The sequence below is a fragment of the Primulina huaijiensis genome, chromosome 7 (assembly GCF_012295235.1).
Source record: "Primulina huaijiensis isolate GDHJ02 chromosome 7, ASM1229523v2, whole genome shotgun sequence".
Classification (NCBI taxonomy): Eukaryota; Viridiplantae; Streptophyta; class Magnoliopsida; order Lamiales; family Gesneriaceae; genus Primulina; species Primulina huaijiensis.
In genome coordinates, this window is record NC_133312.1 from 2,260,158 (window position 1) to 2,278,556 (window position 18,399).

Below are 18,399 nucleotides of genomic sequence, written 5' to 3' on the forward strand. Positions count from 1 at the left end.
GATCATAAACACAAATTGATTTGATTTTTATACAGGGTATTAATATATCGATCTCTTCACTTTGGACACTTATTTGAATGATTATGACAGTAAAAATAAAGCTTCATGTGGTTTAATTATTACAGACATCAGTTATTGATTATGTGATTATCCCATTAAAATAATTCTTTTATTATTTCAGTTCTCTTTTACAAACTGTTGTGTGTGTGNTTCCAAAGCACAAAACAATTAGTTTAGGCAATGTTTTACTGGAGAAATAACATACTCACCATGGACGTTGGTGGCACAGTGATCCTGGTGATCAATGTTTCACATTTTATTGAAAAATAGCATAATCTTCTGATTGTCCTAATACCTTTTAGTTGAACAAAAATTAAGTTAAAGACATGTAACAATCGAAAGTAAACCAAATTCATGCCTTTTAGGTTTTAGCATCAACGAAATTTTTTTTAAAAAAAATTTCATAGAAGTGTGAAGGAATAATGAATTTTCATTACTCAAGAAAATATTTGAACTAAATGAGTAAACTAATCTAAAATGCCCGAAAAGTAGTTGGTCTCGTTCCAACTCGGAAATCAGCTATACCTTACTTTTATCATTCAAATGAATTGATTCGCCAGTTCCATTAAGTCTTGGCATGATTTTGCCATTTGCAATATGTAGCTTATTGGATTATGCAACAAAAGGGCCATCGGTCTATTGTATGCTTTTTGCATGACAAGACTCGTAAAAGACAAAACTCCACTAGCTTGCAAGGTGGTGTTTGGTTTCTCTCTCGATATAAGCAATATTCTTTGCTAGATGATTGGTATAAATTGGGGGGACCCTTGTCCATCGAAACTCCACAGGTTTTATATATAAAAAAAAAATATCTTGAAGGAAGGATGCTACAAATATAGAGCATCTCTTTTGGCCGACATGCCATCTTTTTTCCCTCTAATTTAATCGACTTTTAGTGGAGAAGAACTATTACCGATATTAGATGCCTCGCTATGCTATGGATCATGTTCTTAGGGTTACATGATTTGATCTTTTGAAGAATTAAAAGTAAAATTTAACAATATAAGCCCCAAAAAACAAAGGATGAAAGATTATTTTATTTTACATTTGCATCAGTGCATTTAGAGATAAAAGTAAAATACAATTTAAAAATCTTCGCATGGAAGGAAGTTATCACTGTGATTGGTTGTGATGCGTGGGAGGAGCTATTCAAACTCAAATTTTATTATTTTTATAATTTGATATACCAGCGTTCCTTCAAAATAACCTGCAAACGTAGGAGCATATCAAGCCCTTTCCAAATCATTACACTTCCCGCGAACATGAATCTTCGATCAATGAAGGGAAAGCGAAATATAAATTTGTCACAATAACATCATAAAATAGTCGTAGTTAACGACTTTCACCAGATCCTTAGCTGGAAATATATATTGTACACAGAAGACCAAGAACACAGGTTCAAGAAAAATGGCAGGATGATGAGCACAAACGCAAATCCAGAAACAGTGTCACACCCTGCCTCGAAGTCCTGACCTTAATTTAAACAGTATCTTTAAAAGTATCTTTCAGATTACGTTTGGCTTTCAGATGAAAGAGGCACAATTGAATTTAATTAGCTATTCAGAATTTCTGAATAACAACTGAATTCAACAATCCAGCTTGTTCAATCGTCTGGGAGTGATCACTGAGGATTTTCGGAGGAAATCCAACACTCTGCAACTGATAGGTTCTGGATCCTCCGGTCCTAGATGCATCAATGAAGGATCGGATATCAGCTATCGTGTGGTGGTGATTGAAGTGAGCAACCATACGGGTTCCATCAGCAAGCCTAAGTTGAATTGCAGTGGACGGTTGAGATCTATCCACCACAAGTCCCGGTGAAGGGGATGGAGCACCATGGAGGGTAGCAAGTCCAGTTGTCTCAGGAACGGGTTCAGTTGCAGAGCTACTACCTAGAGTTCTTCCGACACCTTGAAATGGAACACGAGGTGCCTCTATTTCCTGCAAGTACTTAAAGAAGTGTTATATAATTTTTCTTCAATGAGTTCTACACGCACATTGTCACACACAATCACAAAGATTTGAATCTAACATGTTTCAGAGTCAGGAAACACTACAAAGTTTGAGATGAAACACAAAGGTATGAGCAGAGGACAAGGTGAAGAAAAGACAAAAGTGCCTTTTGCTTGAATTGGGTTCTTTACTTTGACTTCACATATTTTTACTTCCTTGACTTGATAAATCCACTTCTTAACTGTCCCAAATCCACCTTAAAAAATTAGCTTTCTGAAGAACGGATGCATTTGCATTTAGGGTGGGGAAACAGCATACAATGCAACTTAAGGGCGGGAGTCGTCGGAAATGCACACCCATTCATGTTCAGTTAGACGACAAAGGTTCGGACATGGAGTTTTCTGTAGTAGTAGACATGGAGTTTTTTTAAACGTAATAAACCAAGAAAAAATGGAACACAATCAGGAAAAGGTTTTGATTCAGAAGAAGCTTTCATATAAGACAGAATAACTAAATACATAAAAACTCGAAAAGTATACGCATTTGCCTACTCAAAAACGATAGGGCTCCAATGATTTGCAACATAGCATTCAAAAAAGAAGAGGGTCGGTAGGCTTTGAAATTGCATGCCTTCTCTAGATGAAAGCTAACCAATAACATTGTGTGATTTGGGTTATATAATTTTCTAGAAATTGCATGCCTTCTTCAGAATATCTTTTCTTTCTTAAAGAAAAATAAAACAAAAAACTCACGCGCTTGTCAATAAAAAAAAAAAGAGTATCGGAGCGAATGGAACACATAAAATGAGTCGGTTTGCACTCACAGGGCGGTTCTCTTCCCTCCTTACTAGGTTAACATGAACAGAGGTTCTCCTGTCAGCAGGTTCCAGCTCTTTGGGGCACTCAGATTTTCTGATACTCTGCAACAGGATATTACTTGATACCGTCACAACCATAAACAGGTCCTCAACTTTCGAACATAAACATCAGGAATTTGGTGGATTAATGGTGCCTATTCTATATTTTGTGAAAGGATGAAGAAATTCTGAAAACGTATTTGTGAAACGGGAGGGAAGAAAAAGAGGATGCAAAATCAAAACAAATAATGTGAGCTCAAAAGTTTCCTCCTTTGATTATTCTTGCATCAATAACCATTTTTCATCGACACTGCTTGTTACCTCCAGAAAAGGAGCATTTTCAGGGTCATCCAACCTCCTCAAAGGGCCATCATCAACAGTGAAACCATTTCTCCAGAAAACAATGTTGTGAACGACTGACTCCGGCTGCTGACGCTCAGGCTGAACAGTTTCGTCCGAGAGTGATCTTCCTGTCCCAGTAAAGCTTCTTGAACTTGAAGAAGGTTGAATACTTTCCAAGGATCCTGGCACTCCACCCAATTGCCTAGCTTGGTCAAATATTGAGTCCACATCGTGGCCTTTTGACGGACCTTGGACAAGCATACCACTGAAAGTAAAATGATAATCAAGTCAGATGACTAATCACGCATTAGACATCAGAAGAAAAAAAATCTACAGAACAGAAAAACCATCAAGCTATGCTAGAAAAGTGAAAACAAGTAAATGTTGGAAAAACAGAAAATCCAAACAAAATTGTGCCACCTTGCAAGGCAAACCGAAAATTCAAGGGGATAGTTATGGGAAATATCATCAAGACAGCCGAGTAGTCTTTTTAATTCCTCTCTTCACTGTTTATTGATCATTTCAATATATTCATCCCAAAAACTCCCAAATACAATAGAAGGGAAAACAAATATGCACAACGACCACATATTGAGTGCCAGAGAAAATAAATAGTTTTCTCCACTCCACACTACCTAAGCGGACAGCATAGAAATATAAACATTAACTTCGAAGCCTGTGTTTTGCACTGATAACATTGTAGGCCCATCAGTAATGCAGCAGTACAAAAAGCCAAAAAGACCCAAAACGGAGAAAACAAGGAAGCATATTGCCATCCGAAGCTATATCAAAACTACGTCTCTTGCCCATCATCACCCACAACCCTAACTCGCAAAAAATTGCGATTCTAATTACATGAAAGTCGTACTAAATCGAGATTTTGTTATCAGATCAATTCCTGAATTCAGAAGCGATGATAACATAAAAAGATCGAATTGTCGAAAGTGCCCTACCCGATCTAATCCGGTTCAAATTCAAATAAAAACCAATTTGAAAATAAAATCAACAAAGAAATCATATCATACGCTATCAAGTAACATTAGTATAGGTTTTTGTGTTCAATTGGGCAATCTAAAAGCGACCTCTTTTCACCGCCAGTGTAAAACTCCTGGGGTGCATCGGAATCACTGTCGGAATCATGCGCGGAGGAGCGGTTCAAATCGGAAAGGGTTCGGATACCACCAGCCCGGCTACTTGAGGGTTTCTTGTCACGCGAAGAAGACATGTCGATGGATTCTGGAGGTTTCAGAATTTAGCAAATCTTGCTTTCCTCTGTTTCAGATTTGCAAAGATGATTGATAAATCTGTATGCGATTCTCTTTCTTGCAAAGAGGGTTAGTGAACTTGGCTGACGTCGCATATATTTGTATTGAAATTTTAATTAATTAAATTTTTATTTTTACATTAACAAAAAATCACACATATTATATATAGAGAAAACTGAAATAGGTCTACATCTATGCTATTATATTAAATTTGAGACATTTAGAGTAAATGAATTTGGTGTCATCGTCTATTTTAATAATTATATATATTAATAAAATGTTAAAATTTTAATGCAAGTTATATGTAGGTCAGTGTATAGAGTCATTGTTTTTTTGAGTTTAGGTTATAAGTTCAATTCTTATTGAAATCATTTTTTTATTTTTCAATTTATTTTTTATTTATATATCAAAATTACAGTGTAGTCTCTCACTATTTCTTATAATTATATTTTGATCTTCATTTAAATATAAATCAAATGAATTATAAAAAAATATTATACATTGTGTGTGTCGGTTCACTAGTATTATAGAAAGCTATAGATTAATTTTTCACACAAATAGTTAAAAAAAAATCCCTTGTTGAATAATTGAAATGGGGGATATTTAGCATTTGTTTATATTATTTTTAAAATCAAATAAATTTTAAAATCAAATAAAATATATTTATTTACACAGCAATGTTAATACAAATATACACAAAAACTATTATTATTATTTTGGATACATAATACAAATACAAAAATACCTAAAGTTGATTTGGATTGAGATTGTCTCATGAACGAGTAGTATAAGTGGAAGGCCTCCAACAAAAGTGCCCAATGTAACACAGCATACTAAGTGAAGAAGCCCAATTAGTATAAAGCCTTTTGTTTAATAAATGTGCGTACTCGAAGTGGTTATTCATATCTTTTTTCATTTTTAATGTGTCATTTGTTCAACACAATTATTCCTAACGACTGATGTAAATGCATTACATGTAACATAATATTAGATATTTCAAAATATTGTTTAATCCATTTAGAATGAATATTGGACATTTGTAATTCGATATAAATATTATAATTAGTGTGTTCACAAAAAATCTATTTTTCTATTGAATTTAATTTCAATAAAAAAATGATATATATATATACACACACAAAACAATGAAATATAATTGATATAATAAGCCTAATGTGGTCATCCTAATTGATGGATGTAGCTGTTAACCCATTTATCTAATTATAAATAGATCTAGTTTTCCTTTAAAAAAAATTTTCTACAAGCTTGAATAGAAATTTGTATTTAAAAGAAAAAAAGAATTTAACTTAACATCTGACATGAAAAAGATCAAGCATCGTATTTATTTGGATTTTGACCAAATCAAAATACAGTTTGGGGCTAAAATCTCAGTTGGTCCCAATTTTAGTTTCTGATTTAGTCCTAAACGAATTTAACAAGCCGATTTAGTCCCAAAAGTTTCAAAAGTTTTTCCAATCCAATTTCTCCGTTTATTTGGGTCAAACTAAACGAAAGAGAAAAATTTTCAAATCAATTTATAAAATGAAAAATTCACAAAAATCTTCTAGCTTCTCTACGCTCTAAATATCACCAAAAATCCCCTCGATATCTCTCTGTCGTTATCCATCAACACCAATGGCACGGCGACATGCATTCTTAAATCCCTGCTTACATGATGAAAAACAAACATATACTCTTTGTAACCTAGACCCTTCTTCGTCGTCAGTCAACTTCAAAACTATCGTGGCTCTAGAATCTGATCTTTTAAGTTCAGCACAATATCTCCTTATTCGACGATATTGCTCCTGGGCAGTCCCTTGCACTAGCATTAGTGTCTTTCTCTTGGCTACATAAGCTACCTCCTCGAAATGTTTACATTCAGTGTCCTGCAAATCTCTTGCTTAAACTCATCGGTTCCCCATTTAGGATTTGTGGCAATTCTCCTTGAAAAAGTCTTTGTCAACCAAGTAGAGTTGATGCTCTTGTTGCTTCCCAAAAACATTATTATGCTTCTCATCAAAAGTTCTTACTTGCCAACAACTGTCATTAGTCATCTTTGCAACATGAATTATCCAGTGACAATCATCATTATTGTACTTAGCCCAAAGACGAATATTATCATTCTTTACAAAATTCCATGTCGTTCCTCTTCTAATGCAGAAAGTTTGAATCGCAAATTTCGCTTCTTTCTTTGAGCAAAAATCATACCAAGCTTCAAGTCCGGGTCTTCAGATTCCCGCTTTGGATCAAACTACGAATAATTTTTTAATTCCTCCTCATCAGAATCATGAATACTATCCAAATCGTCATGTCTATGCAAACAACTTCTTCGTCTCCATTATCATCCTCCAGCTCATGCAACACTAGATTATCTGCATTTTCTCTCTCAAAAGAAATAATATTCTTTCCCTTCGTAGATTGCATTTCATTGTCAATGAATGCATCAAACAACATATCATCCATGACAACATCTTCATCGATGTCAAAAAATTTTCCGACAGCTTCAGCTCCACTTTGTTCGTTTGGACCATCAATTGAATAGGCATCTAAGTGTTCTATAAATTCCAACCTCATAGTTTGTTGGAATATTCTTTCTAACTTCGAACACATCCGAATCGTTTTCTAGATATCTCCTTTTATTTAGCGTATTCTCGATTTTGTGCGAAAACATAATAGCATCTTTATTTTTTAATACAAGATCATCTGCAAACCCCCATAATTCAATCATTGCTAGCTTATCAATATCAAAAAGTCGAAATATTCAAAACTTCCCCCAATGTATTCATCGTGTTCGCCTTTAGAGTTATACCTTCCATTGTAATGCATTTTAATAGTAACAAAATCTTGTTTTCCAAGTAAATCTACAAAAAAAATACAGAAAAACAATATAATTTTTCACTGAAAAATGCATGACACAAAATTAAGTAAAATAAAGTGAAAAAATATTAACTTACCATAATTTGGAGTGATCTCTATTATCAAATTACTGCGTTTAGCCATTATTTATCAACCTTGAGGTGATGACACAGAGAAAAAGTCAATGGCTGAGGAAGGAGAGAGTGAGGATGGGGATGAGGACTTTCGAAATCCATTTCAAGTAGTTAGCATAAGTGTGAAAATAAAATATTTTAACAATTAAAATAAAATAGAAAGAAAAGTATTGAGGAAGAATTACAGTAAGCTTGTTTTTCTAAAAACAAAAATAAACTAGAAAGATTTTCACTTTTGTTTATATGAACCAGAAGCTTTCGATGGCACATTTGCTATACGAGAAGACAAGAATCGTCTTACTGGAACTAAAAGGAACAGAGGGAGATCGATGAGCAAATGGGGATTTTTGGAGCATAAAAGAGGCTAGGGTTTTTTCATTTGATAAATTGATTTACAAATATTTATCTTCCGTTTAGTTTAACCGCAAATCAACGGAGAAATTGGATTGGGAAAAATTTTGAAACTTTTTGGACTAAATCGGCTCGTTAAATTCGTTTATGACTAAATCAGAAACTACCCCAAACAATTGGGATTGAACCGAGATTTTAGACACAGTTTGGAGTTTGTTCTTATATTTTTTTAAAAAAAATTCCTTCGAAAACAATATAAAATTAGTTACAATTACATCAAAAATAAAAGGAAATAAAAGATTGTAAAGTATGATGGGGTGTCTAGAGCTAAACATTTACGTGCACTGAAGTCAAAGGCAATGCCACGTGTGGAGCGATGCTGAGTCCAATTGGATACACCTGCCTAAATGATTTTGAATTTAGTTAGGCCGCCGGCATTTGCGAGAAATATTACAAGTGCCATTACTTGAATGGAAGAAGCCCCACCATATTTACTTGTATCATTTAGTGATAAATTTTTGAACTATCCTAATAGTTTGTGAATTAAATTAAATTAGTTAAATAAATCACATTAGACACATTAGGTGTGACAAACTTGCAGAAAAAGATATTGAAAAGAGAAATCTCATTGATTCGAAAGCTCGTATATTCCACTAATCTGACATCATATTGGTTTCTGCCTCATGCTTACATCCACTTTTACGAGATTGTTACCGTCCCAATTTGGCTAACACCATCTCCCATCCTCCATTTGTACTCCAAAAAAAAATAAAAATAAATGAAGGGATTCAACTTTTGAGGATAAAAACAAGTAAAAGAGATGGAACTTAGATGCTTAGTCGGGACAAAAGAAGGCCTACGCTTTGTTCTCTTTTTTACACCTTCCTCCAATTGTTGTTCTACTTTGTCTTTTGTCTGTAACTTCTTCAACCAAATCAACAATTAAAAACTCGGACGGATCTGTCAATGATATCAGATTAACGGTCCATTTATTGACTTTTCGAATCGCTAGAAAAAAACTCGATTTCTTTGGACCACGATCATTATATTATCCTCACACGTTATCGGTTTGATCGTTTTCTTGGTCTTGCCTGTTATTGTATCGCAGAGGTGGTGGTGGTCGCGTTAATGGCGGTCATGTCTTACTCTTCTTGAAAGCTGAAATCTTGATGCTATTCACGTGATTTTTATGCTTTAATTAATCTCTCTCACTCTGTAGGTAATATCTCGATTTACCACCTTCGTCTTTATGCATTTAATTTCTCACTGCAAAAACTCACAGAAGAAAGAACAGATATCGTTGTATTATTCGGTGACTTTTTGCTGTGTATTCGTTTTTCCACTTGAATTATCAATGGGTGAAAGAATTGAAATGTTGGGATTTGGGTTGCAGGCGAGGATAGAGATACAGTGGGGAGAGAGAACAATACTGGAGCTGTTCAGAGAGAGGATGGAGAGATTCGATCGCACGGTGAGAAGGAAGAAGAGTCTGAAAGAACGGCTGGGGTTCAACGGCATGAGCTGTTGCGGCGGAGTCATCTGGGGCCTCGGCCCGACCACCATGAGCGTGAGGGATGACGAAGAAGATCAAGATGATCCCATAAACCCAGAAACAACTAATCCCAACAACGCCACCAGTACCACACAAACTCCGCCGAATAACAGCCCCGCCTCGCCATGCGTCAGCCAGTCTACGGCAGTAACCGGTATGAATCTGGCGGAAGCATTGGCAACTGAGCGTCAGTTCCGGGCGGCGCGAGACTCAGACCACGAAGGATCCATCCAGAGCCCGAACTCCGGAACTCCCCTGAGAATGTCGCTGATGCGATTGCTGGAGGAAACGGAATGCTGCGACGAAGGGAGGAAGGATGAATTAGAAGACGGAGGAGGGTGCGATCGGGTGTGCTGCGTCTGCATGGGAAGGAAGAAGGGTGCAGCTTTCATACCGTGTGGACACACTTTTTGCATAGTGTGTTCGAGGGAGCTGTGGCTGAATCGAGGGAGTTGTCCCCTCTGCAATCGCTCCATTGTCGAGATTCTCTATATATATTGAGATTATCAAATCAAAAGGGGGAATTGTTTTTTTCTTTTCTTTTATAAATAAAAATAATGAATTTGATGAGATTAAGGAATTTAAAATGTTAACTTGTGCAGCATTGCCAGTTGCCACTCTGAATGTTTCATATAAATAAAATTATAAAATTAGTGGGTTCTCATTGGATTCACACTCTAGTTCATGATATACATTCATCATTGGAAATATTGCTCTAAATATAACATAAGTATTTTACTTTGGTGATCCAAAGATTAAAATTTGACCTCATTATGTGTAAGGAGAAATACTATAGATATAAATAATTTTTTCCTAGTTCTGGGGTACAATGCACTAAGGGAAACTTCGGCAAAAACTTGTGTGAGACGGTCTCACATGTCGTATTTTGTAAGACATATATCTTATTTGGGTCATCCATGAAAAAGTATTATTTTTTATGCTAAGAATATTACTTTTTATTGTAAATATCGGTAAGGTTGACTCGTCTCACATATAGAGATTCGTGAGACCGTGTCACAAGAGACCTACTGTAATCACGTATGTAGTATGTGGACTCAAGTTTTCGACGTTTCTAAGTGGAACTTATATGCTTATTTCTGGCATTATATATAGGCATATAGCCATATGTTAAAATATTTAATTTTATACTGATATTTTTCTATCTTATTTACGATAGTAGGATTAGACTCTTTATCAATATAATATTTTGAAGTTTTAGCATATGTAATTCCAAAGGGCATCTCAATCCATAAGATTAAAAGACATATTTTAATTTTTTAAAAAGAAAAAAATAGTACGTAATCTTATGAATTTATGATTTCATCAACGATTCTTTTCCTCATTTGTTGTGTATATGCATGTTCATCCACTTTTAAGTAGAATAGGCAGCGCATGGAGTGAGGGCAATGCAGTAAATGTCTCGCTTAGGGTTTTGGCCCAATCTATATATAAGCAAGCCCTAGATTGCTTGATACTCGCACACGACAGCTGTTGCTACGCTTATCTAGTGCAAATACAACATACGGAAAGCGGATTCACCAACTTGTTTTTCTTTGTTCGTTTGTGTTTTCTTGTTAGGATTTAACTCGCCTCTGCTCGTAATTCATCAAGGGGACGACATCTTGATTCTCGTCTCTTCAATTGAGGACAGGAGGTATAATAATGGTGGCGAGATATCGTTTCAGTCGTCATTTTTGTCCATTGACGATTCGATTGTTGCTCGTCCACATCAATTTTTTAAGAGATTATCTTTCGAATTGCATTTTTCTACCACGATCCCAACTTCGATTCCAATTTTCATCATTTATTTTAGCGCAATGACAATTTACCTTTGAAGATATTCTTCTCCACTTTCACGTGGACCCTTGTTAGAGAACCTTCTTCATATTCTGGGTAAACAAGATAAGCAAAGCATTTGAAATCATTTTTTTGTTTCGTGTATGGATTTCTGTTAGTTTTATTTATTACAACATGAAATATTTTATATTTATGATTATATTTATCCAAATAATAAAATTATATTTAAAATTCATCAATCTGAACTTTAATAAAATACCAACTCATATAATTCACNGGTCCCTTGACTGTTTGCTGTTAGCATAGTTGGACTATCGCTCTTCCAACATACTGCACTGATGAAGTAATTTGCATCTTCAATGGATTCATCCACGTCAGAACTGAATTTGTGACATGCTGAAGGTTTAGAAATTGCCTGCCCAACACCGTTGTCAGATCAGAGACATGGACGTAGAAATAAATTACTCAAATTTAAACACTGGACCCGAACTATAAAATCTCTAAATTTCTTAAAATCGTCCAAATGAAAGTTTTGCCCAATAAATTTGCTAGGTTTTAACTATCAAAATTTCTAAAAGCACAAATGATATTTGATATTTGTAATTATGTACATACTAGCCTAATCACGCACAAGTAACTCAGGTTGACCCAGACTGACTGCGCAATCAAGATCTTCACGCAAACTTGAGTAACTTGCTCCACATACTTAACCTTCAGAGCAACAAATTAGCTATAGCCTGAGAGAAATTTAGGTATAACAAATGTTCAGTCTCAAACTCACGCTCCCTTGATACTCAAAGCAAATATTTTGAGCCCCTCTCGCAATCATGCGTGCATTCCTATCAATCCAACCTCAACAATCACCGCTCTAACAATCACATGCTCAAGCCCCGAGTGCAACATGCCAAAGTTACACCCCTAACTTCATCTTGATAGACTTTTTTGGACCATGTCAACATTTCAAGAAAGAAATTCATTACCTTGTGATACGCAAAAACTTCGTTTGTTTCACTGCCACACGCGATGTATTCGCTATTCACTGTGAGGCCCACAAAATTCTTTTCGTTTGTATGGCCCCTGAATGCACGCAGCTGAGCATAAGAACATAAAAACAATGTTGAAATCGATATTAGATAACCACTCAGGATTTTACTAAAGCTCTAACTTGGACAAAAGGAAATTATGAGGTAGGTTTAAGATGATCTTGTTTCACCAAAGAAGCCTATGATAAAAGGAGAACAATTATGGTAAAAAAATATGAAGAGCACAAAGAAGTTAAAGTTTTAGAAGAATCACAACTTACTGGAACATTATCCTTGACATCCCACAAGCGCAACGTACTGTCTGTAGATGCAGAGGCTAGTTCATTGTTGGATAAAAATTTCACGTATGAGACCGCCTTCCTATGCCCACTAAAAATATACAAAGGTTGGCTGATTTTTCTCAGGTCATAATAATGAATGTGATGATCTGCAGAACCAACCTGCAAAAGACAAACACACATGAAATTTATAACACCGGAACACCATGGAACATGGAAATAGAACAGATTACAAGAGAAAAAAAATTAACTTACAGCTACATGAATGCTAGATCCAGGATTATACTTGACGGAACATATATTAGCTTTCATGTCAATATTAAGAACACTTGCCTCCTGTTTCGTGCACCAAATTTTGACCTGTTGAACATTTAAAATTTGCCTCCATTCAAAGAAAATTTCCAAGATTAAAAAAAAATCCCACAGCAAGTAATGAATTTTTGATACGTAATTCACCACATGTAGCACTATATATCAACCACCCAAATGTACATCGGCAGAAAATTGTATGTAATTTCCACTAAACAGGATAATGGTCAACTTTCAGAGAGAGCCATAATATCCCGTGTATTTTGTATCAAGCATGAATATGCCGACCAATGGTTACTCATTATTTTCCTTCTGTTAAATTTGTTTTGACACCTTCAACTGCATCCACAACACATCGGCCTTGGCTTTTATACCCTATATTTGCAGATAGAGCTTCACATTATATATTGGAGCACTAGTACAAGAGTATCTATGTAAAATATTAGCAGTTAAACACATCAAGCAGAAGCGTAAATCTAGGGGCGTCTACATGGTTCTGCAGTAAATCAAGACCTTTTAACAGAGGCAAATTCGCTTTTCTAAGCAGAATAGATGACATTTTATATCTTTAAACATACAAAAGCTCATCTAGCTAAATATCCTTATTATGAATGAATACCTTGCAATCGTCACTCCCAGACACAAGCATTGAAGGTTCCATACGTGAAAAATCAACGCTCCAGGCACGCTTTTCGTGCTCCTCGTATTCCATCACACTCTAGACAAATTTTGAAACAATCCATATTAATTATTTTGCGGGATTCAAAGGGGTGAAAAAGAATATCACACCAGGGCAGATACTACCTGTCGAGTAGCCACATCCCAAACAGTTACTATGCCTTCATAGTCGCTGCTGGCTATGTGATTTTTTGTATACTTGTTCCAGCTCAAACAGCTGAGTTTTGATCGTGTTGACATTTCTGCAACAGGACATTGCACATCGGCTGGATCGTTGACAACCTGGCAATCAATCAAGCTCCAGTTTCGTGAGTGATGTAATGCAACACACGATAACAGAAATCGATAGTTGAAACCCCACTTTAGAATTTTCTCTTTGTGATGTGATTTTTTTATGTGAATTACAAATAAAGAATCTAACTCAAGAAATCAAGCACTCCATCACATGGAATGATTAAAGTCCTGAATATACCAATTCTACAATTACACAAATGGTTTATCATCTCCAAAAATAAAATAATAATTTTCGCGTATCCAACCAAAATCACTCACAGATGAGAACTCAAAAATCTTGATGCGCCGAGATACTCCAGCAGTAGCGAACAATTGATCATCTCGATCAAATTCTATACTGCAAGAAAAAGTAACTGCTTCATGCACAATACAAGCAATCTTGGGGACACGATAGTCATATTTAGAGGTCAAAAAACCAGAAATTAGTCTGGAACAATGCAGCATATCATTGACCTATATTTATAGATATGCAGAAGCGTACACTCACCTCGATACGATATTGGCTGAATGAAACAGATCTCCATGCCTAAGTTCAGCAATTACCCGCAACCGACTGATTGACCAACAAAACTCTTATTATGCACTGAATTGGTAGAACATATTGTTTGTAACAAATTTTTTCGGAATTGTACCTATATCTTGTGAAGGTTGATAGAACAGACTGAAAATCCTCGAGCCCCTCAGTGTATCCTTCCCTGTTCGAAGGATGAGAATTTTTTTCTTGCTGTTCTCGTGATAGTCTTGCTGAATGTCGCCTTTTTTGCAAGTAACAGTCTTGAAGTTCGTTGAACTGATGCAACAGAAACCGTCACAGAAAACATCTCAACAGAATGATAAAATGTCCTTGAACCTACGGAAAACCAATTTGGATTTTCCATTGTTACCATCGACATATTAGTGCGGGTGGGATCTACAATCTTGACACATTCAGGGTAATGCAGCAGGAATTGGATGGCTAAAAGGATTTCAATGGACAAGAATGCCAAACAACCCTGAGCGTAGAAAATTATTAAGTTTTATTAAATATTTCCAATTACGATGATTAAATTTTGGGTGTCGCTATTCATTGACAAAAGTATCTTTCCTCCTCAACATGTGCAAGACTCCCTCTCAAGCATTCTTTAGAAATTGTTCCATGCAGTATCATAATAATCCACATTATATCCCAGCTAAAAGAGAAAACTGTCAAGAGATTGCTGACCTGTGCATGAACCCGTCTCTTTCTTGCCAATGCAAGTCCAGATTGATTAAGATTTTGATTGTCTGAACCACCAAAAGAATCCTTCCTTGGGGTTAAATGACATGACGGAGATTTTGAATCAGTTTTTCTGTTTAGTGAACCTCCTGGACTCACAAGGTACAAGCCCTGTGCAGTAGTGGTTCTAGAGACCGTAGAACCACCATGCTTATCAATCAAAGATGGCCATACTGTTTTAGAAGCAGGTTCATCAACAAGCATCCTCATTTTGGTTGAGTATCTATCCCGTCTTCGGTACATCTCTATTCGTCGTCTCTCCACCGCGTGTATATCTTCTTTGATATATTGAAGGTCGGATAGTACCTGGCAAAAAAATTGGAAATGGAACAGTTGAAATTTATCTTTTACTTTTCTTTACAAAGTTGAAGACACAATATCATCCAATGACACTGCTGCAAAATGATACGACACTTGCTGAGATTCACAAAAGAACGTAGAAAGGATCATTAACATTCTAAACGTGACAAACAATAAGTTCCTGATGTTATGAATGCACAAGCACAAATTTTACTCATCAAGAAGCTCAAAATAAAAATCACGTAAAATCTAAGAATCAATCTTGAGTTTGAGCTTGCACTTAAAAAAAATATCTATGTGAGTCAAATTACATCAAGATATGAGATGGTATATTTAGAGAAGCTCTAAGGAGATTGAATTGATACATACTTTTCAATATTGAGTTCCACACAGAACTATCATCAACATGTAAATGTGAATAATTCATAACAAAAAGAATCAAGCTCAAGAACCTCATTGAGCTCATCCAGTTTTTTCTTTTTCAAATACTGCAGAAAGTCGAGCAGAATTTGCAGATTTGTCTCAGCTTCTTCTTGCTCCATTTTACTTTTCTTCTCTGCGAGAAGTAACAAAAGGCTCTCCAGCTCTTTAACTGATGCTTCACATCCCTGTGAATAAACCATAATGAAGTAACAACCATACAGAAGCATCTATGAATGAATGACAGGTATTAAACATCATTGAGATTATTTTTCAAAAATGAAACAAGAAAATAAACATTAGATAATGTTGACAAAAATGAAAAAGATGATGATACTCCAAATCACCTTACAGTTATTCAGTATCTTCTGCTAACTTCCATCTTCAAAAAATGCAAATCTATTTTTTGACCATCATTTATCGTGACGGTTCTATATTAGAGATGGAATAGCCAAGTAGTGGGGGCCAATTTCTCAGTTATGGAGACGGATAAATAATAACTCACATACACATCCGACAACAATTTTTATGCACATGGTCTGTGTCTCTGTGATGCCTACCATAAGATGGTAAATATAGCGTCTATGATTCTAGAGCGTCAAATTTTTGTCCATGCATATCATTATCCCTCAAATTCGAAAAAACATTCCCACCTCCACTTTTAATAAATTCGTGAATCAGCTAGAGTTCTGTCAAGTAATTGTTTCAAAGTGACATATAACTGACCTGCTCTAAGGCCCGACGAAGTTGTTCCAAAGGACTGCCGGTCTTGGCTATTTGACGAGCAGAAGTTTTCATCAACAACTGTAAAAAAAAGGAGACACAGCAAAAAGCGCACCATGAGCACAATTCAAGATCAGACACACCCAGGCAAAACAAGCATCTTTCGAACATTAAACTCCACTATTAGATTTCAACAAATATGTCAGAAGAGAAGACAGCTCCAGGTGACATAATTAATTTTCCACACCATTACCGATTCAGTATCTATTCTTTCGCTTCTGTTTCCTCGGATATAACGTAAGAACATAATCTTTGTCTATTTCAAAAGAATATAATAATCGTTGTCCCAACACTAATTACATGGGGATAAAAGAAATCAAATAAGAATGTTCCGATTCAAGATGCACGAACAAAAAAACATGATCGACACGCTCCTTCCAATTGTACATTTTGCGACTCGCAAAACAAAAGATACAAATACCTACCAACTCTCTAAATTGCAAATCACATAACATCACTTACTTAAATAGAGCTTTCTAAAACCCCAAATTACTATCAAAAGTAAAAACAGGATCATAATACACTGTCAAATTATAAGGGAAAAAAACCTTGCTAAGGAGGAAATTCGGGTAGAGTTTGTTGGCGGTGAGAAAATGAGAGCAGCAAGGGCAATCACTCTTATTCTGTAGATGAGTCACAATACACGTGTAGCAGAAACTATGTCCGCACGCCGTCAAAAAAGCATCCTTAATAATCTGCATACATATCGGGCACAAAACATCTTTATCGAACTCTTCAACCGCCCGTTCCTCCGAGGGAGGTAGCTCCGGTGTAGACTGAGCCGGCGGCGCATCGGCGGAGGAATTTACCGGCTCGGACTTAACCGTTGGCACCAGCGCACCGACTGAAGTACTTCCGCCTCCCATTTACTTGATTTCGCCACCGTTTTCTGCAGGAGTTAACGGTGAAGAGCAGAATCCAGTGGGCATAAATAGGTGTTTTCACGTCGGGGTGGAGAAGAAGGAAAGAAAGGAACGATGAGTGTGTGTAATGTGGAGAGAAAAGGGAAGATTTGAGAATTCTATGGGCATAAACAGACCACGTTACGCGGGCGCTTTGCATTCGTATACACAGTTGCAACTGACTTCTAAGTCAATAATATTAATATTATCAGCTTTTTTGTGTGTGTGTGTGTGTGTGTGTATGTATATNTGTAATATTAATATCATATAAGAGTAAAATTAGAAGAAAAATTTGGTGTCCTCTCTAGGTAGTTATTATCATGTCCTCACACTTAATATAATTGTATAGATAGTATAGATATATTTAAAAAAACAAAAAACAAAACAATATTATTCCCTGTTTTTGTTTTTTTATAGATAGCAAATATTCTCATTTACAAAATAAATTTTAAGTAATGCTAAAAAAATAAATTTTAATTAAAATATCTCAAGCTCGACTCACTCCATTACATTGAAAATAACCTCTCGTTACAAATAATATAATCCAACGAAATAATGTTTGAAACATGACCTTTACAATCTGCACTGATATAAAATAAATTTAACGTCAAAAAATGTATGTAAAAAATCATTTTGGATGTACTTTGGAAAATGAATTTGAAATTCATAAATTTCGATTGTTTTTATTTTTTTAAATAAAAATTAAATATTAAATTCATACATTATTTATTTGTGTTATCCATAAAAAAAAGTATTACTTTTATTGTAAATATAGACGGTGTTGACTCGTGTCATGAATAAATATTTATGAGATCGTGTTATAAAAAGCATGCTCAAATACTATATAAGCATTTAAATGATGAATTTGAAGTTTATGATTTTATTTTTCTAAAAAATAAAAAATACATTTGATAGATTTATATTGGTTATAGACTTTTAATGACTTTCGTGGAGGTTTACTAATATTCTTT

General features: G+C 35.3%; 3 protein-coding genes and 1 non-coding gene across 4 annotated transcripts; 2 read left to right on the forward strand and 2 right to left on the reverse strand.

Moving 5' to 3' along the window:
* Positions 1–1,375: 1,375 nt before the first annotated feature.
* LOC140981267 (plant UBX domain-containing protein 4-like) lies at positions 1,376–4,552 on the reverse strand. Its single transcript, XM_073447620.1, has 4 exons — positions 4,294–4,552; positions 3,191–3,476; positions 2,837–2,932; positions 1,376–2,001 (listed from the first exon to the last, which is right to left on the reverse strand). The coding sequence occupies exons 1-4, from the start codon at positions 4,434–4,436 to the stop codon at positions 1,621–1,623; spliced, it is 906 nt and encodes a 301-aa protein (XP_073303721.1). The 5' UTR covers positions 4,437–4,552; the 3' UTR covers positions 1,376–1,620.
* Positions 4,553–8,503: 3,951 nt separating this feature from the next.
* LOC140980398 (probable E3 ubiquitin-protein ligase LUL4) lies at positions 8,504–10,000 on the forward strand. Its single transcript, XM_073446197.1, has 2 exons — positions 8,504–9,036; positions 9,211–10,000. Exon 2 carries the CDS (start codon positions 9,268–9,270, stop codon positions 9,868–9,870), a length of 603 nt encoding a protein of 200 aa, XP_073302298.1. The 5' UTR covers positions 8,504–9,036; positions 9,211–9,267; the 3' UTR covers positions 9,871–10,000.
* A 969-nt stretch (positions 10,001–10,969) lies between these two features.
* Positions 10,970–11,099, forward strand: LOC140981922 (small nucleolar RNA snoR111). Its single transcript, XR_012176194.1, has one exon. It is a non-coding gene; the product is annotated as a small nucleolar RNA snoR111 (small nucleolar RNA).
* Positions 11,100–11,413: 314 nt separating this feature from the next.
* LOC140980780 (E3 ubiquitin-protein ligase COP1-like) lies at positions 11,414–17,601 on the reverse strand. Its single transcript, XM_073446818.1, has 13 exons — positions 17,075–17,601; positions 16,470–16,547; positions 15,776–15,931; positions 14,970–15,329; positions 14,401–14,558; positions 14,256–14,321; positions 14,027–14,105; positions 13,601–13,756; positions 13,416–13,514; positions 12,743–12,847; positions 12,470–12,649; positions 12,147–12,257; positions 11,414–11,581 (listed from the first exon to the last, which is right to left on the reverse strand). The coding sequence occupies exons 1-13, from the start codon at positions 17,390–17,392 to the stop codon at positions 11,414–11,416; spliced, it is 2,034 nt and encodes a 677-aa protein (XP_073302919.1). The 5' UTR covers positions 17,393–17,601.
* Positions 17,602–18,399: the final 798 nt, after the last annotated feature.